This window comes from Chiroxiphia lanceolata, chromosome 2 (assembly GCF_009829145.1).
Source record: "Chiroxiphia lanceolata isolate bChiLan1 chromosome 2, bChiLan1.pri, whole genome shotgun sequence".
Classification (NCBI taxonomy): domain Eukaryota; kingdom Metazoa; phylum Chordata; class Aves; order Passeriformes; family Pipridae; genus Chiroxiphia; species Chiroxiphia lanceolata.
This window is the reverse complement of record NC_045638.1, coordinates 15,497,680-15,523,608: the sequence shown is the minus strand read 5'-3', so window position 1 is coordinate 15,523,608 and position 25,929 is coordinate 15,497,680. Positions and strand designations below refer to the sequence as shown.

The 25,929-nt window shown below is 38.5% G+C and overlaps 1 protein-coding gene across 9 annotated transcripts in view; it reads right to left on the bottom strand.

The window, feature by feature from the left end:
- Nucleotides 1-25,929, bottom strand: part of MAP7D2 (MAP7 domain containing 2) — a 48,919-nt gene that overhangs the window by 6,802 nt on the left and 16,188 nt on the right. For 2 of the 9 annotated variants that reach the window (XM_032681146.1, XM_032681145.1), the window contains exons 4-12: nucleotides 18,898-19,012; nucleotides 15,883-15,993; nucleotides 14,477-14,599; nucleotides 11,471-11,619; nucleotides 10,360-10,487; nucleotides 2,407-2,639; nucleotides 1,902-2,028; nucleotides 402-606; nucleotides 180-284 (exon numbers count right to left, since the gene is read on the bottom strand). In XM_032681146.1, the coding sequence (XP_032537037.1) occupies nucleotides 180-284; nucleotides 402-606; nucleotides 1,902-2,028; nucleotides 2,407-2,639; nucleotides 10,360-10,487; nucleotides 11,471-11,619; nucleotides 14,477-14,599; nucleotides 15,883-15,993; nucleotides 18,898-19,012 (1,296 nt within the window). Of the gene's footprint in view, nucleotides 1-179; nucleotides 285-401; nucleotides 607-1,901; nucleotides 2,029-2,406; nucleotides 2,640-10,359; nucleotides 10,488-11,470; nucleotides 11,620-14,476; nucleotides 14,600-15,882; nucleotides 15,994-17,878; nucleotides 17,978-18,897; nucleotides 19,013-19,201; nucleotides 20,030-25,929 lie in introns of those variants that run through there. The other 7 variants (XM_032681152.1, XM_032681154.1, XM_032681149.1 and 4 more) reach the window with 7 other exon arrangements.

The window sequence follows — 25,929 nt, the reverse complement described above, 5'->3', positions numbered from 1 at the left end:
ACTTTGTTACAAATATTGATGTCCACGTTTCCCTAACATGTAAGCAGCAAATACTAAATTTGACATAACTAGTCATCTGTAATCCCTCCAGATTATTGTTAGTAGATACTATTGGGTACTTCCTGTATTATGTATTTAAACAAGAAATGAAATAATTATCTAGAGATGCAAATATCTACCTTCTTCCGTTCCAGTCTTTCTTGCTCAATTTGCTGCATGATTTGTTCCCTTTCAAGACGAAGCTGTTCAGCTGCCTCCCGGGCTTTGATTTCTGCTTCTTCCCTCTAATCAAAACGTGTAAAATATGACAGGGCCATTATTTATTTCAGGTAGATTACCAAATACTATAAAGTATTTATTTATATGTGTACAAAGTTTCACATTTCTGCTTGAGATGGTACCTGTTTCTCAAGTTTGGCCTGGAGCTCTTTTTCTTGCTTTTCCTTTAGCATCTGTTCTTCCTCAGCTCTTCTCCTGGCTTCCTCTTCTGCCTTTTTTCTGGCTGCTTCTTCTTCACGTTTTCTTTCCTCTTCCTTCTTACGAGCTTCTTCTTCCAGACGAATCCTTTCTTCTTCTGCCTTTCTTTTCTGTTCCTCTCTTTCAAGCCTGCAAAAAACGTAACAGTATGTTTAAAAGGCTTCACCTTGTTTAGCATGAATCCTGCTGTATCAGTAACTGATAGCATATGCATCAACATGCATTTTCATGAAAGATGCCAAGATACAGCAAAGAGGTTGAACACATGCTCAGGATTCAGGCTGCTATCAAACTTTTACTCTAATCTTATTTTCAATACCTAAAATATTTCACAGAAATCAAAATTTCCATTGAAAAAACAGGTATGATCAAAGAAAAAGAAAATGTTTCAATTTAGAGTGGCAATTAGAGGTCAATAATAAAATTAAGTTTCAAGAATAAAAACATCCCTCTTCCCCCGTACTTGACACCCAGAATTCTGGTATTTATAAGCAAGCAGGTTCTTTTATCCTTTGTTTCAGCTGAAGATAAATAGACTGGATGAGTAGCAGCAGAAGTACACAAAACACAGTGGAACACTAGAAAGAGTGGGTCTAAACTCCACCTGTGTTGTTCCCTGGCCCACTGAGGGATGTCATGCTCCTTTGTCACCACAGGCGAGAGCTGCTTTGCAAGTGATCATTCTTATCATCCTATCGGGGATTCAGAGCCAAAGTGAGCCAAAGTGGCAGGAGCTGGTGATTCCACTCCCACCCACCCCCACTGCCATGTTTTTAATAAGAAAAAACAAAGTTGAATCTAGACATGCAGAGTTAGTGATTTACTATTATGGGTTTGAAGGAAGGGTTTGACACTTGCAACCAGCATCCCATCTGGAGAACAACATAAAAGCTTGCTCAGAGAATAAGCCAGAACTAGAATTTTGCTGCTTAGACACAGCAACCTTCATTATGCCCAAACTCCTAAAGCCCTCAGTGCTTACATCAGAGTTGGGCGGGAAGGTGAACTTCAGGTTAATTTGTTGAACAAAACAAGCCTTGCCATTTAATGCAATACTACTACTGCAAGACTGTTTCTTCTATGTGATCTAGCTCATTTAAAGCTGCCTCAAACATTTTTTTACAATGTAAAATACTTCAGGTATGTCCACTGCAGTGTGCAGTACACAGCAGTGTGGACATACCTGAAGTATTTGGATAAGTAATAGTTTTTTCAAGCTTCTTAAAGAGGCCAAATCATTATTTTCTGAACTTCACTGGTCATAGAGACTGCAAAAGACACTAATGAAATATGAGTCTGAGATTAAAGAAATTAACACCTACGTGTAAACTCCCACTTGACTCTAAAACTACCACAGATTCAAAGATTTTCAATGATACAGGTTTAATTATTAGGTAATAACTTGCACAAAGCAATAGACATACCTTTCCCGTTCTTCTCTTTCCTGCCTCTCCTTTTCTTCCTGTTCTTTCTGCAGGCGGGCCTGTCGTCTTTTTTCAGCTAGAATTTTTGAAGCTTCTTCTGCATCACTTGTTCCTGCCGTGATCTTCCCTAAGAGAAGAGGACCAAGGGTGGAAAGTTTAGCAGGGAACAAAGAGAGTGAATGCTCAGCAACTCCAAACTCGCACAGAAGCTGAAATGGGCCTGGTTCACGCTGGAAGATACCTTTTTAAAAGCACCCCTCGGCATTTTCAGCAGATAGAATATGGAATAGGTAAGGGCATCCCGGAATTTCAGCATTTTCACATCCTCGTTAACAAGTGGTTTTGGTACATTAGTGAAAACTATACATTTACAGGTTCCAATGTGTATCTTTACACATCCTCATAGCCTATGACAGAGCAGCTTCATGAAAAGAATAGCTCATCACTGCTTAAAAGTCTCAGGGACCCACGATATCTTGCAATATATTCTTGCAGTAAGACTCACCTTCACTATTCTCAGTCTTCCCAGCAGAAGGCACGTGCTTCTCAGGAGTCACCTGGCCTGCCTCGTCAGTGCGCGCTCCCGGGGACTTCTGATGGCTGACATTTTCCTTCTCCTTGTCTGCTTTCTTTTTAGGAGTTTCCTGGTTGAGATTGGAAGTGGCACGATGCTTCACAGGAGAAGCTGGATATTGTTTGGTGTTTTTAGGAGACTGTGGGTAAGTCTTTGCAACTGTCCTGATGAGGGAAAACAAAAATCAAAAGAGGTCATGCGTTACACAGCTTGGAATTGAACTGCCACTTCACATACATCACTCTTCTCTTGTGTTTCTGGCTACATAGGAGTACCAGCTGTTTTGCACAATACTGAATAGAATCACCTGGATGCAAGCAACCAGAACTTGAAATGCAGGGAACTGGCATGCAAGTGCACATGATTACAGAAAATTCTCATTTAAATAGACTGGCAACATTGTCTGAGGTCTACGCATGAGATAGGAAATCAGGGACTACCTGAACTGATGATTTCAGTAATGACCATTTCATAACAATTCTGTCAACATTACTGCATTCTACAGTCCTTCTCAACATTTAAAACAAAGCTATGGCTGCTTTCTGTCTGTAGAAATTATAATGAGATACAGTGTGCTGCTTTCATCTAAATACCACCTTGCCAAACATGGTCTGTTGCTAACAGTACTTGATTTTCAAAAAAAGCACCAAATACTACTATAAACAAAGGTAAAGCTGAGTACCACAGAAAGAGACAGAACTGACCAAACCGTTGTACCATCAGCTCTGCTGTTTCAGTTAGTGCTTTAATCAGCACCAATGGAACAGAGTTAAGACTCAAAACTCAGCCCTTGGAATTCACCCAGCTGCACCTGTGGAGATGGTGATGCACAGGAGCAGTGCAGCCCACTGATTGTTTGGCTGTTGCACACTTCAGGTGAAGTGATAACCTCACTTCTGAAGTCAGTTCGGGGAAAGTGGAAGGGCAAAGATACTTGATATTCACTGAAAATAGGTGCACATAAAGAGAACAGATTACCAGGAAACATAAAACTACCACAAACACCATTCATTATTTATGTAACACCAGTAACTAGCACTTATAACATTAAGAGAGGCTGGGCTGTGTAACTAAATATAATGAGAATAAAGAGATTACAATCTTAAAATAATGATTTATGTGAGTCCCATTAGAATAAATAATCCTACATTAAACTGAACATTACACATGTATTTTTAACCTTATTTATGGAAATGCAATTATGATATAAATGTATTATCCTTTATCACTTTTTTCATCTACACAATATAGAGTTTCATATACTATAACATGTTTTCTGGACTATACACTCATTCTGGCAGACCACAAAGATGAAAAACATGAACAGTGGCTGAAAATTAATGGACTGGAATGGCAAGTTTTATATAGATGTAACTCTTATATTGTGTAGTCAGAGACTATTATAACTGGAACAGCATTTGCATTACAGAGCAGACAATAAAAATTAGATGTCTTTCTACTCCCCCCACGAATTTATGAATTCAGTAGAAGAAAGGGTTCTTTTCCACCATATTATGCTGCATTTGTAAGAGGTTGAGATGATAGAATACAGGGAGCTCATTCAGAGCTGCCTGGTTTGTGGGGAGGAAGACACTGCAGAGAATTGCACCATCTGTACTTTCTTACTCCCACAGAAGAGCCATCACATACTCCAAAAGCCCTCGGGCTGCAGGAACAGTAGCACCCAATTAAATTTGAAGTTCAGCTCAGGTACCCTCTGCCTGCAGGCCCAGGAGCTCCCTATCAGCTCAGGTCCTTGCCTGAGTTAAGCTGTAGGTAAGCCTGTTCTTCTAGGCTTCCTAACCTGCTGATCCTGACATGATGTCCTGGCTTGTCCTTGGACTTGCCTCAGAGTAAGGCCTTGGTTGGCTATCAGTGGACTCTTGGTTGACCCTGGTCACCATCACCAGACCCACCCTGGGCCCTTTTTGTCTGCTATGGGACGGGGTCCTGTGGGTGAGGTCCCTGTCCTTGTCTGCCCTGCTGCCACACACTACTCCTGCTGCTCCATGACAGAAACAGGCTTTGGAAGATGAGAACAGGCAAGTCTGTTTCCAGATCTTGAAAAAAACAGCAAAGGGAGAAGCCAATGAGATTGGTTGGTGTTGACCAAATTGGGTTTTGGCATTGTTTTTAGATTCCTTTTTAGGATATAGATGGATTTCCAAGCCCTTCTGAAGGCAAAAGCAGAGATTTCAAGGCCCCACCTACACGTGTACATCTCACACGTGTCTCATCATGACAGTCATTTCCAGTTGCATTTCATAAAAATAAAACTGGTAAATACAAAGTAAACAACATTTTTTCTTATGTTTTTCTGTAGCACAGAGGATGCTTCTTGCTAATTAGGCACTTCTTCAAAGCACAGTCCCTTCTTGCTGTCTTTGGTTTACGTTTCCAACTTTACCACACATTCCTTGCAATGCATTTTATTTAACTTGTTGTGACAGCAGGAGCAAAATAGGCTAATAACTACAGCTGAGTCATTTTCAGTGTCAGCACAGAAGTAATTGTTCTCTAATAAAGACATGACAATCAAATTAAAGAGGTTGGTAGGAAGGAGTCTAGTCATGAGAGCTACGTATCTTGCACTGCATAGGCATTAGAGCAGACTGGCTGTACAACTCAGCTGTTGGACTAGAAACATGTTGAATGTACTATTTAAGTAATACATCTTTGAACTTTTAGACTGACAGTAATTTTTTGTTACAGCTTTGGGCCGGAATAACAAGTACGGCTTTGGTTCCTTTAAAACAAACAAAAGCAAGAAGAATAAAAGACTGGTTACTACAGTGCAAGGAGTGAAAACATGAGAAAGTCCATCAGCAATAAGAATAATTTTTAAGAATTTTTATATCATTTATTTGATGCCAGTAGAAAGTAGCAAATCAACATTGTTTTCTCCCTTGTATTTAAAACATATAGTCAACTTACATATTTAACATTCTTAGACACAGGCAAAATTGTTACTGGGAAAAACACTCCTTCTAAATAGTATCTAAATTATGTTGCTTTATACCAGAAAGGGCCAAACTTGATTGTGAAGATAGAAAAATGGGATAATTTAGCAAAAAAAAGTACAAAAACTTGTACAGGAGTCTGCTTAGGTTTAAAAAATGTTTTGTTTTTGACATAGGAGAAAATGAAAAAGATATAACGAAACCATGTTAAGAAAGTGGGATCACAGAATTGTGCCTCATTAGGATCAGAGAATTAAGATAACAAATCACTAAAATCCAAGAAGTGGCAGCATTTTAGCTGTCTGACAGCTCACTCATCTCAGTAACCAGATTTTACAGGGGAATACAGAAGTACCAGAAGCATCTTCCTCCTTCTGAGAAGGTATTAGTTTTCTCACCTAACTACCCTGTGTTGGCATGGGGGCAGCAGCATGCAAGAAGCTGACCCCTACATGCACTGCTAGAACCTCTATCAGGTGTGAGGATCCACTGATCCTTAAATTACAGTGGCTCTTATTGAATTATGAAAGGGATAGGCCATACTGAAGAAGAATGTCTTAGGAAGAGCAAAAGAGGGGTTCCGTGCCTACTTTTGCTAAGCAGAGAAAATAAAGTACATGTAGCACATGAGTCAGAGGTCACATCCAATTCTGGCCATAAACAGCACAGGAGAGAACAGTAAGCTTTCTTGAAAAGCCAGGTACGTAAAAGGTCGCTGGTTATGGCTGTTCAGAAAGCTGACTGTGAATCACAAATCTGCAGCAATGCCAGAGCTGCAGATTTTTTTCCCCTATATCCCTATTAATTCAACAAAAGCTCTGCTGAAATCACACTGAGGACTTGCATGTTCTCCAGCCTGTGCTCTGATCACAAGCTATTCCTAGGTTCTGACATTTTTCCTCTGCTGCCTGTGATATTTTCTCAAAAGCAGTTTTCTTTCACTCTTAGTTTTGATCTCTTCTAGCAAGAGACAGATTCATTTCTCTTTTACATTTCTTAAAAGAGTACAAACTCAGCATAGGCCTGTAGAATAGGTATTTTGATAGCTGTGCTATTATAGATGTTTCAAAATCTTGAATTGGCTCATTATCTAGCCAACTGCTGAAAAAAACCTCAAAATAGTCTTGATCTAGCATTCTACCTGTTGTTTTTATCTTTCCAAGTCAAAACAAAGATCAAGAGTAATATATGTAGCACATATGAAATAAAATCTGAAAGTAGGTCACTGCAGGACATAGAAGCTACTTCTGTGGGGAATTCACCATATGCAGACACCTTTCCAATAACTCTTTTTTGGAAACTTTTACAAGTTTGGGCTTTTCTTCGTCCTACTCTACGTTCATATTCCAACAGTATTCTGTAATGATTAAATATGTGCTTTTCCGACACCAAAAGCATGTCCCAGTGACTGCAGTGGGTTGTCACCCACAGGAACCACCAAGTCAGGGGTTCAGTTAGTGAAACCATGAGCAAAGAACAATGACACAGTCTGGGATCCGGAAATGAAACGTGAACCACCACCCACCAGCAGTGCTGAAGTCACTTTTCCCTTCCCCCTTGTCTTTTCCTCCTTCTCACATGAGGTAATGCTTTGGCAAAAGAATGTGACACAGAGGCTTGTCGGAGCTTTCCATTTCTGTTCACTGGCTTGTACTATGGTTTATCTGAAGACACTTAAAACTAAATCATACTTTCTTGATTCAGTCAGGTGCCATTGATTGCAAAGGGACTATTTACCCAAAGACATGTGAAGGACAAAGGCTTTATTGCCTTCCCGATCTATAAGAGAAGACACTTACCTATTCTCTGAGGGATACTGCAAGAATAAACCGATTAATGTATAGATCTTTGAAGATGAAGCATTGAAAAAAAAATTACCCAAACCCCTGGTATTATTGATCTTGTGAAAGATCTAAAGAAAAGGAGCACTTACACAATCAGTATCCAAGACCAATTGATAAAATTAGAGATAATGTCTCAATTATTCAAACTCTAATCCATTAACTTTCATCTTTGTCATCTGGTCTATGTTAGATTCAAAATAATAGTTTTGGATTTCTTTCTTGTGTGACATTTCATGATATATTTACTTTTCCACATAACTTCAAGTTTTGAATTCTTTCCCTGTTTTTAATTGTTGCTCAGCATATTTTTATTTTTTTCCTCTTTTCTCCTTTTTGCACCCATATCTGTTCACTCATTTTATCTTGGATGTTGTGTTTTTGGGCTGTCCCTTTTTGCTTTCTCACTAAAATCTGCACATTCAAACATTAGTATTTTATTTATCTTATTACTGCAACACTGTTCTGCCATCAATCACTGTGTCTCTTTAGGTTGAAGTTTTATTGTCTTGTTTGATCCTGTTTCAACTACTTTACCATGATAAAAAGAGCTTTTTAATTAATAAATAATGAAATAACATATAAAGAAGACAAGCAATTGCCACTGAGAAGCCAAGATGACAACTGCGACGAACTAGAAACTAGAACAATACCAAGAAAACTTGAATGTCAAGTCATATACTTTTAAGAAGAGAAATACATAGAGCTAATTGTCATCTAAATCACTGGCCATATTTGATTCTCCCCTCAACAGCTTTCGAAGGTAAGATGCTGTGCAGGATCAGTAACTACTAATGCTGTACAATATGCACTCTTATGTCTTCCAGAGTAATTTTTTTGGCCATATGGTGTGCTGGAAGAGGAAAGATTAAACTTATAAAAGATCATTAGGTTTGCAAGGAGAATGAGTATTTGTATACTTATTTAGTCAGATTAAAAGTATACTTATATGGCAGATAATGATCTTGCTGGTCAGTGGATTTAAATACAGGCAGTAAGGCTTTTGGAACCTTCCTTTAGATAAATTGAAAATTAACTGTGGAACTTGAGTTGTATGAAAAAATGCATATAATTATATTATTAATGTTTGTATAACAATACAATACAGTGATCATATTTTTTTATTTTAAAATTATGAGGGGAAGTTTTGAAGGAGAACTGTCTTTCTGGAACCAGTAATACATATGCATTTAAACTCTATTGTATCTCTCTAAGATCAAGGAGGGTGTTTTAATTGGGCCATGTTAAGATTAAATGCTCAGTAATATACTTCTACCTGTGGTCAGAATCAGATTCTCTTGAGAAAAGAGAAGGAGGGGGAAAAAAAAAAGGATCACTACTGTGGCTCACAATCACATAGAAACTCACCAGTAGGCTTCTTAATTCCTCCATGCAGCATCTGTTTCTTCCTCTAAAAATAGTATTCCTTAAATTCCTACATTCCTTATAGGAATGAAAACATTTTACCATAAAAAGGTTCCCATAATCTGCGCCTCTGGGAAAAAAATTCTCCATCTTTGACAAACCTTTTATGGAAATTAGTGCTACACATTAAGACTGGGCATACTTTTTTCATGTAGCCCTAAACATCTGTTTCACCAAAGCTTTTTCTTTTTACCCCTACACGCCTCTATGATGGTCTACACTGACCTTTTGGATGTCTGCCCATCAAGAAGCATTTGACTCTCAGCTATCCATTTTGCTTAAATACTTGTGTCTCTTGGTATGTCTCATACTGGCTGAATGAACTGAGAGATGCTTTCTGAACAGGGAGTATCAGTACTTGTGGAATAATACACATTTTTATAGCTCAAACTTTTTTCTGTACGTTGCAGAGTGCCACCAGACAATTATCTGCTCAAAACTGTAAAAAACCTTGAATGTCATTAACATTTCATATCATTCCATTTTTCACAAAATGTATGTAGGTCAGAATCTGACAATATTATATATGATATTGAAAGTTTGAGAATTTGTAGCCTTATAATATGAACCAAGAATTGCAGTGTCCCAGTTACATACAAGGGGATGTCTAAACCAGAAAGAATGTCCAGGGTCAGATGGTTTCCTGTATGTTGTTTAGCCCCACATTAACACACAAAATCATTCTCCTATGCCCTCAGAGCTGAAACAGAAAAGGAACACCAGCTAGTGTTTGAGGCAGAGGAAATTTGTCAGAAAGGGGATAATCAATATTGGTTCAAAATATGGCCAGCTGCAGATTAAAAAATGATAAATAAATAAAATAAGACAAAAAGATACAATTTTCAAGACAGAAGTGGGACCCATGAACAGGGTCTAAGGAAAAAAAACCAAACCAATCAACCAGCCAAAAAAATCAGACATCTACTGTAGACCATGACTACTTTAGCACACTTCTACATTTGAGCCAGACTTAATATTCTGTTCTAAGAAACCTGAAGACCCATTTGCTTAGACTTGAGTTGCAAGCTGTGGTACACAGACTAGAGTTTTCAGCAAAAGACAATCAAGAAAAGCAACTCAATGCAGTAAGCCCAGACATTGCTCTGCATTGCCCAGTCCACAGCTCTACATTAAAAAAAAAAGAACAAAAAGCAACAAAATCAGAGAGGTCTGCAAATGAGCAAAGGTTAAAACCAATGGTTTAGATGACACGTAGTTAAGTATATTTATGGCACTAGATGGTCATGACAACAATAGGAAATGCATATATTAAATGCTGGAATTTCTAGTTAGTATTCATGTTGTGTGCATTTCTTCACATTAGGCAGTTTCTTCAAAATCAGATAAAACAAAAGCATATTTAAAAATAAATGTTAAATAAAATTTCACATGAACTATGAAATGCACTAGAATCTCAAATGACTGAGAAGAGGTAGAGAATTGTTTCTAGTGAGCACTAACACAATCTTACATATATTAGATTTGTTCATCTCCATCTCTCTCTCTCTCTCTCTTCCCATTTGTATATGTGTGAATGTATAACTAAAATTAACTAGATTCTATACAACACTTCAAAGGAAGTTCCTCAAGAATCTATGGCTTATTTATGGGTAACAAGAAGTTCATAGCATATCAGTCCACTAATAAGAAAGGCATACTTAGGTGTTGCAGGTGATGCAGATCTCCTGGACATGGCAGCAGGAGAATCAGACCTTCTCAGAGGAGATCCCATTCCAGATGATGAACCAGGTGTTGTGGGTCGCTTCTCTTTCTTTATCTTCTCAGTCTAGAAGCACAGTTCATTTTAGTTTCCATAATCAGTATCAACAAATAAAAAATGTATTTGATTGTTTTATTAACAAGATGGCATATAAAGTGATTTCTGTAACAAACATTTGAAAGTTTTTTAAACAGCAGCTCACAACTGAGGTGCTATTAATAGTTTTTTGTTTTACACAGACATAACACACAGCCACCCCATCTTGCATAGACATAGCATACAAGTTGCAGTAATACCACATCAGAGCCTCTGCAAGAGTTCTTGGGAGGGATGGTGGCGCTGGGTGGAGTCTTCAAAATCATATATATGCCCCTGCAACACCTCCTAGATATGATCAGTACTGCAACCAGGCATCTCACAGAAATGTTGCTGCAGGTAACACTGAATCACACCTAAGACTGACACCACACAAATCTTTGCTCTCAGCTTTGGTCCTCTCACTTGCAGCTAATTTAGATGGCATGAATTCCCGTATTATTAACTATTACAAGACACAAGACCTTATGTGAATTTTACAGTCCTCACAAATGCCTTAATCTGTGTAGACTCAGTGAAGAAAGAGTTAAGTAAGTGGTGTAAAACAGAGGCATTGTCAATACACTTGGTGAGTTTCTGAAATATGTGAAGCTCGCTCATTAACCAGCAAGACTGGATAGTCATACTTAGTGGGAGATCCTATTTGTCATCCCCATTCCCAGAAGTTACAAGCAAGTCCAAAACCATACATTTCAATGCCTCAGTTCCCTGAAAATAAAGGTGTGTTGCTGTTTCAAATAGCAGCACTCAACACTGATTCTCAGGAGGAGGAAGATATCAAAATGCTGCTTCGGTGGAGCACGAAAGCAACAGACCTTTGCAAGGTTTACCTTCTTATTGCTGTTTCTTACAGCAGGGCTAGCACTTTATTTGTATTTATGTAAAGGGAGAGATAACAAGCAGAAGCAGCACCAGTTTACCCAGCAGTGAAATGAAAACCATTGCAAACCCACCTGAGTAACTTCGGCTGCAGGCGCCCCTTTCATGGCACTGGAAGTGGAGGGTGAGGTCGCCTTCTTCCTGTCGGTGCTCCGAGTGGGAGAAGCCTTGTAGGGAGACTTAAGAGGACTAGCTGGTGCTACACGAGGACAGATATGGAATACTAAAGAGTTATAGTACAATAGCAAGAGCAAAAAAGGGAGCACAGACAGAGGAAGTAAAGGAGAGGAGAAGACAGCATACTTTTATGTTATAATGTTCAAAGGTAGTTTTAAAGGTTTTTTTAATAAGTGTTTCAAAAGATTACAGTATGTAACACATTCAACATGGTCCCATATTTATTAAAAATGTCTCAACCGAAGGTAACATTTTACAAGCTTTTTTAGAAATTATCTCTAAAATATTGCTCTCTTACATACTTTTCTAATCACCTGACTGTGTGATTATTTTTTTCTCTGAAAAGTCCAGCTTCCTTTGCATATGATAAGAAGAGTAATCAGATAATTCTAGTTGGGAGACTTTTGAACAAATACCGCAAAACAGGAAAGGTGACAGGAGCATAGGGAGTGTTTGGGGTTTTTTTTTAAAGCTTAAACATGGCAATGGCTCCTAAATACCTTACTTACTTTTCAAAATAATACTTAATTTTAAAAAATTAACCAAAAAACCCCAAACCTAAACTAAATGCTGCTGTAGGTATTTCAGTTATTTTTATTTGTGGGAGACATCAGTTTGAGTGTGATACACACACTACAGCTTACAGGGCAACTCTTTTTTTATTTGCAATATGAACAGGATTTTTTTAAAATGGTATATTTTACTCATGGTTTTGTTCATATTGCCTTCTAAGATGAAACTTTCACATACATATAGAACAATCAACAGAGTATATCTTTTATTAATAAGACAGACATTAATTGTAACCAAGTGATAGTGTGTTTCCAATTATGGTCAACTAAAGTCAAGAAGGATACTGACTTTGGAAAAACAGTAATTATGTGCCAATGTAAAGAAACTCACATTTCCAATCTTATTTTTTTAATTGGAGGCAGTCTTATAAAACTTCTTATGAAGCCTTTTTGCATGCTTTAAAGTTTAATTAGACCTTTGTATTCTCTGACACACTTTCCAGCAAGCTGGCGTAAGGTCACTCAATATTAAGAAAAGTGTTCAGAAACTTAATGCCTGCTTAAGATAAGTATTTTCACTTCAACTGCTAAAAGAATTAATTATGTGTCCAGTAACAACTGTTTGCCTGAATATCTTAATTCAGAGTGACATTAATAATTTATTGCCCTGGAGTCTTAAATTGAGGCTCCTCATTTCTAAGCATACAGAAATGCAGAAGCAGAGCAATTTTGACTCCGGCATAATGAGCTCTTGGAAAGGAAGAACCCTCTCCCATGTTCAGGAACCTACTTCTATGGTGAGAAGCACACAACAAATGGGAGATCTCACTCAAAAGTTTTCCTGGCAATTACTGACAAAACCGTCAGCTACAGCCGCATCGCCTTGCGAGGAAATGACAAGAGGATGCTGGTTCAGAAAGCTGTTCCCAAAATCAGCTCTTCTGTTTCAGCTCAGTGAGAAAGGAGTTTGCAGGCCAAATGGTATCCTTATTAGACATGCCAGCGTGCTACTTTAAAGGTCCTGTGATGGAGAGCGAGATAAAGCTGGGAGTTTACAAACAAAACTAGTAGGGAAGGAAAAAAGTCATCCCTATCGATTTCTCTGATATCAAATACAACATGGAAAACATATCTGTAGGTGGCCCTAGCAATTCACCTCAAAATCTTAAGCAGAATATAGTGATCTAATTTTGAGTTGGTTTTTGCTCACTCTTAGCAGTAGCTGATCTATGAGCAGCAAGCAAACTGGGAATTTTCTCATGGGCCAAGTACTGTATGACAACATCTTTGCTTCCAGTAGAGGCTGCTTTTAATGTAGACACAAGAGAAGCAATTTTAGAGCCATTCAATATCAATGTCCTTATGCACTGAGCAAAGAGGCAATGCACAAGGGAAAGTAGGTTTACTTTGCAATTTTTTTAAAAATAGCTTTGTATTAAAAGCACTGATGTAAGACCTGAGCCTGTTTTAATCATGGTGTGTGAAAATACTCAAAGATGATCAGACTTTATCATCTAAATAATTTAATCCTGATAAAATGTTTCCTTTTGCAGACAGGCATTTGGGTGTGGTCTTTGGTGTGTTTTTTGGTTTGTTTGTTTTATTAAAAGTAATACCAGCATTGAAGCTTTTGTCATGTTTCAGCCAACACTGTGACTAGGTATAGCTTTGTAAGTAGAAACTACTCTGGAAGTCAGGCACTTGCCTAAGTATTAGCAGGATTGGAAACATTAGTTTTGTAGATGTTTGCAAAATAATGGGTTTACCAGACTACCATTTACAGATAGGAATGGTAAATATCGCCCCTTAAAGATCAATAATTTTTGAAACTGACACCTTCTTATCAGTATCTCTGTTTTTTCCTCTAAGTATGTATCATGTTATAGGTATACCTAATGTATGTATACCTAAATATATATATATAAATACACTGTCACACAGTTAAAGGCAAAAAGGTATTTAACAGCTAAGAACTGGAACCCTTGTAAAAGTAATTAAAGCTCAAATGGTGCACTGGGATTTTTGTTCTACATACTACTTGAGTATGACAGGGATGACATTAATAAATCAATCAAAGCCTCTGAGAGGTGTCACAGCCTCGTCTAAAAACCTGTTTCTTACATGAATACGTTCAGCTTTTCCATTGGCTTCAGTTTTAATGATTTCATTTTTTTTTTCCTAAAACAGACATTCAGGACAGGACAGACAAGATGATGTGCTTTTCCAAGATTTTAAATACACTGCAGTCAGGAACAACTTAAGTTCATCGTTGATTTTGTACTACCATGTAAATTGTCATTTGGTTCATGGTACTCCATTTCTTTCAGCAACTATGCAGATGCAGCCACAAATATACCTGAGTGGTTTCAAAGGGAGTAAGTCACATTTTACCTGGAGTATTGTACTGCTCAGAAAGCATTAATGTACTTCTGCTTCTGGCTAAAGATGACTGTGTGGGAGTCAGCAGTCGAGAAACAATAAAGTTTTCCATTGGACTAAGATGCATGCGATGAGCTGAAGGATGGGAGCAAATAAAATAAAATTTAAAATGCAAATAAATAAAACGATGTTACGTAAAAATAACTGAAATAAAATGATGAAATGATTAAATGAGATGCCGAAAACCCTGGAAGTGTTTGAGATTTAAAATATTTGAAGATGATTTTCATTCCCTCTGAAAAAGGTTTTCTAGTTTCTCCATCCTTTTAAATTATTTTCCCACCTGTACAATAAATATAGTAAGGTTAAGACTGTGTTGCATTTTGTTCTTACTCAGAGGCATGTTCCATTATGTAAAATGGTTGCTTTCATGACTCAGCATGAAAAAGGTTTGTCTTCTTCCCCAGTAGAAGAGGTAAAACCTTTGGTATAACAGAGCAGCTGCTCCCTAACGTGCCAACCAAACTGGGACTGAATTTAAAATTTGCCATCTCACCGCATTATGTAAGTCTTATTTATACAATATGCCTGCATTCCTTCCTACTCCATAAATGTAAGCGTCAACTATGTAAGATATATTTATAGATGTTCCTATTACACGTATATACAGTCATCCATCATAATAACCTCAAAGGTACTGATGAGGTTATTTCATTAAGAAATTCAGAACTTAAAATAAATGTACCTTCTCTTTTCATTCTAAAAACAAGCCTTTGTAGTCACTTATTTCAGTAAATTTTATCATTAGACTTTAAAGAGGGAAAAAAAGAAACACAAAACAAACCTAAAAAAGCCAAAGAGTTCACAGTGAGATAAACCCTTCAGTCCTCTTTTTAGTGTTTAGTAATCACTAATCCTACAAGATGATCATCTTTTGCTGAGTCTCTCGTGGATCAGAGTTTTCTAACAAATTAAAGGGCTCTACAACTCTGGTCACCAGATTGAAGTGTCCCAGGTGGCTCACCGGACGTACTCCTGCCCACGGTACATCCTGTATCTACCATCAAGCCACATGTTTGGTTTGCTTGTTTTTCCTTATTTGACCAGAAGGTCACAAGCAGTACAGTTATAGGAAACTGCTGCAGTTACAGCACATACTTATAACCTTGTTTGCTGGAGTATCAAAACTTGAAAAAGAATCAGTAGAAAACCCACAGCGTTTGTTGCTGGACTATGATCTCCAGCACAGCAGCACAGGGACAGGCTACAGAACTACTCTATTGTGTTAATTTAAAATGCCTCAAATGTTTGAGCTCTTCTGAATAATATACACAAGCAAATCACACAGCTATATGGACAAGAAGTGCTTTAAGCAGAAGGAGAGTTTAGGCTGGCAGGAGACCAGCAGGTTCACTTGCCTCTGTCGGGGGAATGTGTTATGGCCGCGGTGGAGGAGGAGAGGCGCTTACTGATTGGCGAGTCCATTTGCTTTGGCAGATTCATTGTAGAAGCTGAAAGTTTGTCACATGCTGCAGAGAAATGCATTGAAGATATTTGTATTCACGTCATGGTGTTGATAAACTCCCAAAATTAACCTTGCATTTGTACTCGTGGCCCTTGCCACTCACAGCACTGAATTAGGCAGGAGATAAAGCTCTTTCTGACTGCTGGAAGAGCAGCATCCTGTGACACATGCTTTGGGATGCAACTTTTCTGCCTGTGAATTTAACATTCCAGTTTTACAACAGCCTATTTTTTGTACTGCCTCTGGCACGTAATTATATATCAGGTCTGAATGAGTGAAGCCATTCTGATACAAGATACTCAATACCAACACAAGCATAAAGTTACCCAAAGAAAACAAACTGCACACATGACAACTCTGAACTCATCTTCATTCCCTCTCCCCTCTACTTTCAGTCTGGAAGACCTGGGATAGACCTCAGGTATTATTCTAATAGTAAAATTAAATAACATTTGTGTGCTTGCATGATGAGACCTCACTCTTTGGCTTTATCTTTTTGTGCTTGAGAAGATTAAAAAAAAAAAAAGGCAGGCAGATTCTTGGTACATTTTTCTTCTGAAATACTGTTTGACAAAGTCTGTTTGAGCACAATATCCATTTCCTACCTTGGCATTTATTCAACTGAATGAAGGAAAAATGTTACCCAAGTATTACTACAATGTACTACATGATGATCACTGTATGATACTCAGAAGCTAAAAACATAGGTTCCTTGTCCTCTAAATTTGATTTTTATTTCTTTCAAAACCAAAAATATTTTCAGCAAGGCACATGCATGTGTAATTCTGCAGCTCCTAAGTTACTGTATTCCCCATTACATCCATCAAATCATTGCCTCAGTGGGGTTTGCAAGATTTGCTTCCATCTACTACAGTAGACAATACAACTTGCTTTTTTTAAAAAGCACGTATGATGCTGGTATGCTGCAAAACATCAGTTGCACAGCCAAATATCTTTGCACATAAACAACAATTAGTATAAAAATTTGAATCTCTTTGCACAGAAATAAGAGTTCTGTGAGACCATGGGCAGAACAACATTTATTGTACATTCTGCAGGAGTAATAGCCAAGCCAGCTCCTCCTTTGGGGGGTGAGAAGGAACCTACTTCTCAAAAGCACAGGCTGTGTTTTGTTTTCAAAATGCCAAGTACATTTACAATCAAGATTAGAAATCCTATATGCAATACTTTCGTAATTTTGGAGGACTCATGTACTTCACGGTCCTTTTATGGAAACAGTAACTAAAAAAATCCTAGCCAGAAAAAAAAAATGCAAAAAAAGATAACTGAACAGTATAAAACATAATTGTTTAAACAAAGTCAACTCCCTGACTTGGTTACAAATACCAGTTAAGCCAAATTTCATTTTAGGAGGCTGAAAACACAGCATGGCCATGTAAATTTATTCCAAATTTACTTGGTCTTAAAATACTGCAGAAAAAGGCCCTTGAGATGGAAAAAGAGGACTGTTTTGATGAAACACAGTCTTCATAACACATTTTGTCTTACTGTGGCAACTGAAATTTTTTTCAACAGCACCTGTGCCCATCCATTAGAACTGTCAAATATATGCCTAATTATACACACACACACAGAGCACCCACAGAATTAACAAAGATGAGAATCTGAGTGGTAGAAATCTACAGTTACTGAGAAGACCATGAAATGCCTCTACTGTGCTGGAATGTGAGGCATGCACTGCTCCACCATGGCAAAATTAAAAAGAAATTAAAAAGACATTCATCTACAACGCTAAGGGTAATGCTGTAGAGTACCAGACTGAAATTATAAGAAAACAGTGGTTAGGAAGGACAAGATCAGTGGATGGATTACAGTGATTAGAACAGTTATAAACAAGACACAATGGTAACTGTGATTCTCTGAAATACCATTGAAGGAATCAGCAGGAGCAGTAGAGGTCACAGGGTCTGGAGGAAGGGTGTTGGCAGCTAAACCTAGAACAGGGGGTGGGGTATTTTCTGATTCACCTACACAGCAGAGAAATCAGAGCAAAAAGAGGTGAAAGAAATTACTGAATAAGTTGGGGGAGCTGGAATTAAGCATAAACTGCACCACAAAGAAAAACTGGTTTCTTTCTCAAAATATAAAAGACTTATTATTACATATATTTAATTTCTGGGGTTTTTAATGGCATACCATTAAAACTATGATGTGAAACAGAGTTTGCCTTTTTAAAGTTAAGTATATTTATACACTGTTTAAAAGAGTAACTGTCATATTTCATCATCACCCAAACATGGACATTTTCCCCTATAACATCAGTTTATTCAAATCTGACAAATTTAAATAAATTGTATGATTTAAAAGAGAAAACATGCATCTTTTTGAAATATAAAAGCAGCACATGACTGATTATGTAATAAAAACAACTTGCTCTGAAGCCAAAGCAAAAACAGCAGTAACAGAATGTATATGGGGGGAAAAACCAAACTATTTTAAACTGCACATGCTGCATAGTCATCTAGAAATTCCCAGCAGGTTTTTAAAAGTACCAAACAAAAACAGATCATCATTTTGCAAGGCTTAGACAGCACTCAGTCCTTTGGTGAATACTGAATTTGCTAACAGTATGTGTGGGAAGACAATGTGGAGGAAGATAATAAGGGAGACTGTGCATCAATTTTAATTTTAGCATTTAGCATCCTCCAAACAGATTCTGGTTACTCCATTAAAATGATCTGCATTCCTAAAGTTAGGAGGAACCTTTCTCCTCAGAAGGCATTAGAGAGAGGAAGCCTGGCAAGCAACTACAAAGTACTTATTCACGCCCCAAGGCAGAAGCCCCTACAGTACCACCCTAACTATAAAACCATCATACTTACTATCTCCACAATCTCACGCATATTGCACTTCCAGATCTGCAATGCAGGCAGCCTGTTTCACTTACCATCTCTCCCTCCTGAGCCTGCAGCCAGTGCTCCTCCCCACGACCATCGCTTCTGCTTCTGTTCCAGCTGCTGGCTGCGTTCAAGGGACCGACGCATCATGGCTTCTAAACGTTCCTGGTTGTATTGGTACAAAACCAGAAACCAAATCTCAGTCAGTTCTTTGGGGGTTTTTTTCCCCTCCGCCTTCTGAAACCATGCTAAAAATACACAGTCCCCCTGTTGCTCCACACAAGATGATTACAGGCACTTGTTCTCAATAAAAAAAAAAGAAGTGAAAAAAGAAGGTATCAGCATTCTACCTACCTCCAGATATGTGTGTCCTTTGTCTGCAAGCCACTGAGGTCACTACAGAGGCCTAAGTAAATAACACAGGTTGCATCACTGCCTAGCATCTGCTCCTGCTGGTGAGGCTGCTGCTGTGCTCTGGACTTAATTTGTATAAGAATAATGCTCGACAAGCATTAACTCCTTCTTGTCTATGCAGACATCAGGATTTTTTCCCATCTCTTTCTGAGCACATTAAAATTGCTGCAATGCCAGTGGCTCCACCTAGTCACTCAGATAAATGATCACTTCAAACCCAAAGTAGGTTACTTTGCAGGATGCCCTATTTATATATTTATTTTTACAAAAACTCCCTCCTTGCTTCCGCTATGTTCCTTACAGTCTATGCAGTTAAAAGCTTCTGATTTTTTTCCCTCTGTGTATTTTTTTAGTGCATGCCTAGATCATTGCTGTTCCAAGATTTACTTTTTTTCCCCTTACTCTATCCCTATGTTCTTCTCCATGGCTTGCTGAGGTAGGATTTTCAGACGTGAGAGAATAAATATATTTCTTTCCCTCCCCAAATCCTGTTCTGCCTTTAACTTACAGCAAAGTCTGGTCACCTTATGCCCTCTCCATCACCACCTGACTTACTGAAAGACCTCCACTGAGTTTCATTCCCACCTCCTCCCTCTGCCAGTTTCTCAGTGATTTATTGTTGTGGCAATGATCTCTGCACCTTTTCTTTTCCTCCTTTCAAGCAGATATAATGTGGTTCTTCCCCACCCACCGTTCCATCATCTAACAGCCTCTTTTCTTCCTCCTCCCAGTAACCTCATTCGCATCTGGCAACCTCCTCACCCTCACAGCCCAACCCCTACCATGAAAGATAAGTCTACTCTTGCTGCCTCCAACTTTTGCCCCAATGGATTTTAGACCTTTGATCCTATTAGTATTTTTGGTGCTATTACTTATTACCTTTGCTATGTCCTTCTGGTCTAGTGTAAAATTCCTACTCTCATGCACTTCAAACTGGATCCTGCAGGCTTCTGTGATTACATCATACCCCTTCCAATTTTTATCAACCCCCTGCTCTGTCTCCAGTATCTTTTGGCAGCTCAGATCAACTGCATGGAAAACCTCTCATACATCTTTTGGACAGATTACTTTCTCTAACTGATTCATGCCTTTGGACTGGCTTTCCTATTGCCCTGCTCTGAGATATTTTACCACAAAATTTCAGTCTTTGTTCAAGCATGTCTCCTTCAGTCTCTGCACTGATGTTAAGCCTGTAGTCTCTGATGAAACACCTTCAGCACATCAGACCCTAACATCAGGCACCTCCAGAAACCTCCATGCCAGAACTTTTATACATGTACCTGTAACCTTTGTGTTACCTTCCTGGGGTTCTGTCTACAGCCTTCTACAATGCCAGATGTCCTCCCATCATCTTCTAGTTATCTGCAATATACTTTTGTCTCTTCCACATCCTTGAAGAATCTCTTCTACCACAACTTGCAGTAACTTATTTCTGACCTCATTTTTTCCACCTCATCCACCCCTACTAGCAGTTATCCATCAATAGCAACACAGCAAGCCACTACCTTTAATCTTTAAGCTCTCTTCCCTTAATCTCATTAAAAATCACTTGTGCTATAAAGAACTCCAATATATTACCCTCCATACAAAGAGTGAGAAAAAAAATTCTTGCATACTCTTTCCATCATTCTCAGCTCTCTTGTCCCTGTTACCTTTTGGCCAGGTGCCCCACCCTGCTGTTACAATTTCTTCTGCTGTCTCCGGAAGATGATTTTTCAGTCATGTGTTTTGAGCTCACGGTCTATCAGGTAACATCATTCAAAGACCACTGAAAGCAGGCAGCTGCTTCCCCGCCCTCCCTCCCCCCTTCTGTCTCCTCAGTGCCATCAGTGTCCAGGCAGGCATGAAAATGCAAGCTCTGCCTCCTTCCTTCCCCTTCTCTCTATAGAGCAAATGCACGAAGCATCAGGAGGCAGCACAAAGCTCAAGTGCAGCCTCTTCTGCAACAGCACAGAAAACCCCACAGTTCTGAGTACCCTATTCACTTCTTGTCCCTACCTGGGTGTAAAAAGGAAAAAATCTTTCAGCCTCTGGAATCCGAAGCCACTCCCCTCTGATTTAGTTCGCTACAGTCTTTCTTTCTTCGCTTACTACTTGATGATGCAGTTTTCACATTTAAAACCTGTGTGTGCTGCCTTCACATTTCAAGTTAATGCTTTTTACTTTTAATTTCCCACCTCTCTAATTTAATTCTGTTTGAGTCCTTGTTCTGTCCTTACTCTTTCCAAACCTCACTTCTTTCATCAGCAGTTCTTTTCTGCAGTCTGCTTCTTTTCACTACTTTCTTCTACTATGCATCTTGCCCCAACCTACCCTTCTACCCACACTCTTTACACCAAGGAAAATCACCCTCCCATTTATTTCTCACTAAAACATACTCTTATACAGAACCTTTATTTCTTCCCATTTCTAATTAATATTGTTAGACATTAATCAAAAAAGATAAGATGAAAGCAGTCAAGTTTCAATTATCTGGTTGATTTATGTTTGTTTGCTGTTTTGTTTAGGGTTCTTTAATCACTCTGGAGCAAGAACCAGCAATATTCTATAGTTGGCAAACCACCTAATACACTTATACCACCTATTATGAAAGTGTTTTAAGAATAAAATGCATGGTGAAATAGATTAAAGAAATTAAATGATTCCTCATACCTAATTGAAAGTCCATGCTACCTACAATCTGAGGTTGAAATCTTCAACTACGCGATGTGGAAAGGATCACTGAATTTCATTTGCAAAGAGCCTTTCATTAAAGCACTATAGAACATAATTATTAAACCTCATGCAGATATAGCTTAGATAAAGAACAATATGAAGGCCATTTTTCATAAAGAAAGGATAGTTATTAAAAAAACACTTTAAGTTGGCACAAAACTAAAAAGCCAAAGAAAACAATAAGACTCAAGGAAGCATAGCATAAACACCTCATACATTAATAATTTGTTCTGTGACGAAAATTAAACCACAAGACAAAGCATTCCTTCACCAGCAAACATAGAAAATCCTTCCAGTCTATGTTATAGATGAAATACCTTCTTAAAAAGATATTAAACTACCCATGTGATCCTCATTTGGGAACTCTTAACAGCTACAGATAGAGGAAACAATGTCTGCAGTGAAGATATAGTGAGTTCCCACAAAAAACTATAATGCACAAGAATTGCATGTAGGTTAAATTAAGAATTAATAAAACCATAAAAGAGAGCCATCTACTGCTAGTATCTAAAAATACATGTTATTTTTCAAAATTCAGTTATTCATCCAGGTTTTCCTCAGCCTGAGCAACAGAATAAACATTTGTACTGTCTGAATTAAAAACAAACAAACAAAAAACCTACAAAGAAAACCCAGTTGTGAGAAAACAAGGAATTTGACTAAGTAGTTTCCTCTTCTCTGTGCAAAATATAACACAGATGTGACAACAAGGAAAAAATTCATTTTAAAAGTATTATGACTTAAAATAATTTGTGCAAACGATTCTAAACCGATCTTCTTACACCTACAATATAAATATCTAAAAGAGCCCAAAAGCACCTCTTTCCTCTTCTCTTTACATACAGCACAGTATGTAAGTAGCTCACTCTTTCCTGATATTATCAGCTGGCTTCATCTTTTGAGTGGCTCTTCCATATAGCAACAAAAGAGCTGTGTTATTTTCTATTTAAATAGTGCGTTAAAAGCAACACAGTATTCTTAAATTTTACTACCATTCTGAATAAAATTAACTTCTACTCTCAACCAATTACAGTTGTGGGTGTGTGTCAGGGTGTGTGCATCAAACAAATAGGACAGAGGAAGGCTCTGCGTTAAGGTACAAAGGGAGCTGCCACAGCAGGGAACAGCAGGGGGAGGGCAGAGGATGGTCAGTAATGAGGACTAAATATTTCTCCTCATGTCCACCACAGAGCAGAGTGAAAGACTGCTTGCAATCTCAAACAGTTTACAGCAGAATTTTTATATTTTTCATGCAACAGAATCCCACTCAGTATATGAATTGCCAAAATCTGTTTGGAAAGCAATTATTATTTCATATATTATAATTTTAAAAGTAATTAAATTTGAATTGTATATAATACAGTAAGTAAAGCTATAATATCTTGAGAGTTGCCACTCTCTTGTGTCTAAGTGCATAGTTTTTACAAATGTAACAAATAGTGCATGTGCACTAAAACAATCTCTCCAATGATGCAGGATATTCTTTTCCATTTAACAGTTGTTACATCAATCTTTCTAGTCAAGTGCTGGCTTAGATTTGATGCTGTCTACAGGGTCATCTAAACACTAGTATACTGGTAGGCTCAATACTAATTTTATCAGTTTCCTTTTTAACAAAATCTGATGGGTTTATTAAAAATAAATCTTTGACTAGATGGATGTTATTGCCCTTATTCACACAAGCATCCTTGACATGGCCTGTACAAGTGATGTTCATATTGTCTTTTGGAATTCAAGATCAGCAGAAGAACACGGCTCCCATGGAGACTTCCCGAGAACCAGCTAGACATCTATTTGCAAGGCATTTTCCAAGTCACATGGAAGTTCAAGACAGAGAAAGGGAAAAATGATTTCAACTGAAATAGGACTGGCTTTACTTTTATCCAGTCCCAGTTAAAAGCAACTCTTTAATCATTTCTGTTGAACAACATGTTTCTTTCCTCAAGGCTCAGGGACTGCTTTTACTAAAGGAGGTGGGCAACTTTAAGAGTAATACACAGGGAAGGACAGTGCTACTGAAAACCTCTGCAGATAAGAAAGGTGCAGTCGGTGTCAACGGGGCAAGCACATATTTTCATATATATTTATTCAGGTCCTGTCTGAAGAATCGGGAGACACTTTCACTGTGCTCTGCAACAAGCTCCAGCTGCCCCAGAGCTGAACTATAAGAGAACACCTCCATTCCTACTAATACAGACATAAAACCACCATATCTTATCTGGATTGCAGAGTGGAAAAACTAAGCAAAATAAATCGAATTAGCCACCTCCTCTTTAAGAAGTCCTTTGCATGCAAAACAGCCAAGCAGAGGATGCTCTGACATAGGAGTCAACAAGTCCCCACCAGTTTCCTCTCTCTCAAAGTTTTCCATAAGCAACAATAATATTTTGTAGAGAGATATTTATATAACCTGTTCCTATCACAAATATGCACTACCTTCTGCTGCGTTAAAAAGCAAGGAAAAATAACTTTGGGAAAATATAAAGGACAACCAATAAGGCAGAGAGCAAGGAAGAAAATCTCTCTGCTTGTCATTTCAGACACCCGATGAGCAGGTAAAATGGGTGCTCCAGTCCCCAGCCAGTGTAAACCAGAGTTAAAATGAGGAACACTGAGGACATGTTGCATTATACTGGCTCACTGGCCAGGGCACCCCCCACCCCAGGTGTGGGAAATACAGCTTCAAAGCTCTTCCAGTAAAGATGACCTTTAAATGGCCACAATGACTCACAAGCCAAGTAACTTGCAATGCCCAGGGAGCTGCAAGTTCATCATCATCCTTACTCAGACCCTCACTCTTACTATGCACATGGGGTTTGAGGAATTCATCAGAAGTAGAGGGGGAATTTGGCAGATCCTTTAGTAGAATTCAAGTGGAATTTGAGAAATGAGGGACAAGAAACCACAAAGGGAAGCCAGAAGGTGATGCCTCATATTCCCAGTTTCCTTCTTCTCTCACTCTTTCCTATTCTACAGATTATTCCCCTGTGTACCCTCTCCTCCTTCAGAGGCTCCTGGATTTTTCCTCCCACCAGGTTTAGTCCATCCCCAAACAAGCAAGCATCCACTCCTGTCCTACTGCCCCTCTCATCTTCCTCAGCCTGGGGGAAGAGGGAGGGAGGAAAGAAAAGGTAAAGAAGCCAGATCTGGGCCTGTCTTAACTCCCAAAGAAAGGCTTTGGACAGTCTAAGCAAAAAGGACCACCCCAGTGAGAGAAGTGGTACTTGTATTATGACCAAACACTTGGAAGCAGCCTTTCTCTTACCATTAGAGAAGTCTTCCATCACACGTACAGTGTCCTGGGGAGCTGTAACAGGCTTGCTGATGCTTGGGACAAACATCACTCCATGCTCAGCCTCATGTCCATCACTAGGGAAGTGCAGGAGGCCACTGCAGGAGATGGAGTCCCCACTGAACAGACCCCTTGGCTCTGACCTGCCACAGTCTCTCCTATGTCCAACAACCCTGCTCTCATTTCTCCAGCAAAGGCAAACCGTGCAGGCAGGGAAAGCAGGCAGTTGCTCATCTCCCCACCTCCCTCTGCTGCAAATTTTGAGAACAGGGGTTTGGAATTTATTGCACTTGCCCCTTTCCCTCACAACCCTCAGAGGGAATCAATTTTGCTTAGCTGCAAAAGGTTACTACAGCAAGAAATGCTGGGGAAGGAGTATATCAGGTCAACGATGTCACCACAGAAGAGAGACCTCCTACCCCCCTTTGTTTCTGATTTTTGTCATTTTTCTTAAAAGAATTTGAAACAAACCACATGACAAAATATTTTAAAATTAATTCTCAGCCATTGCACAGAAGCCACAATCAGTATGTTAAAGCTGAAAGAGAAATGACAGGATATAATCTTCTCTTCAAGTTAATGCGAAAAATCTAACAAAAAAATTTCAATGAACAGCAGTATATTATTCTGATTCCATGCAGAAGTGTTTTAACTGTTTTGC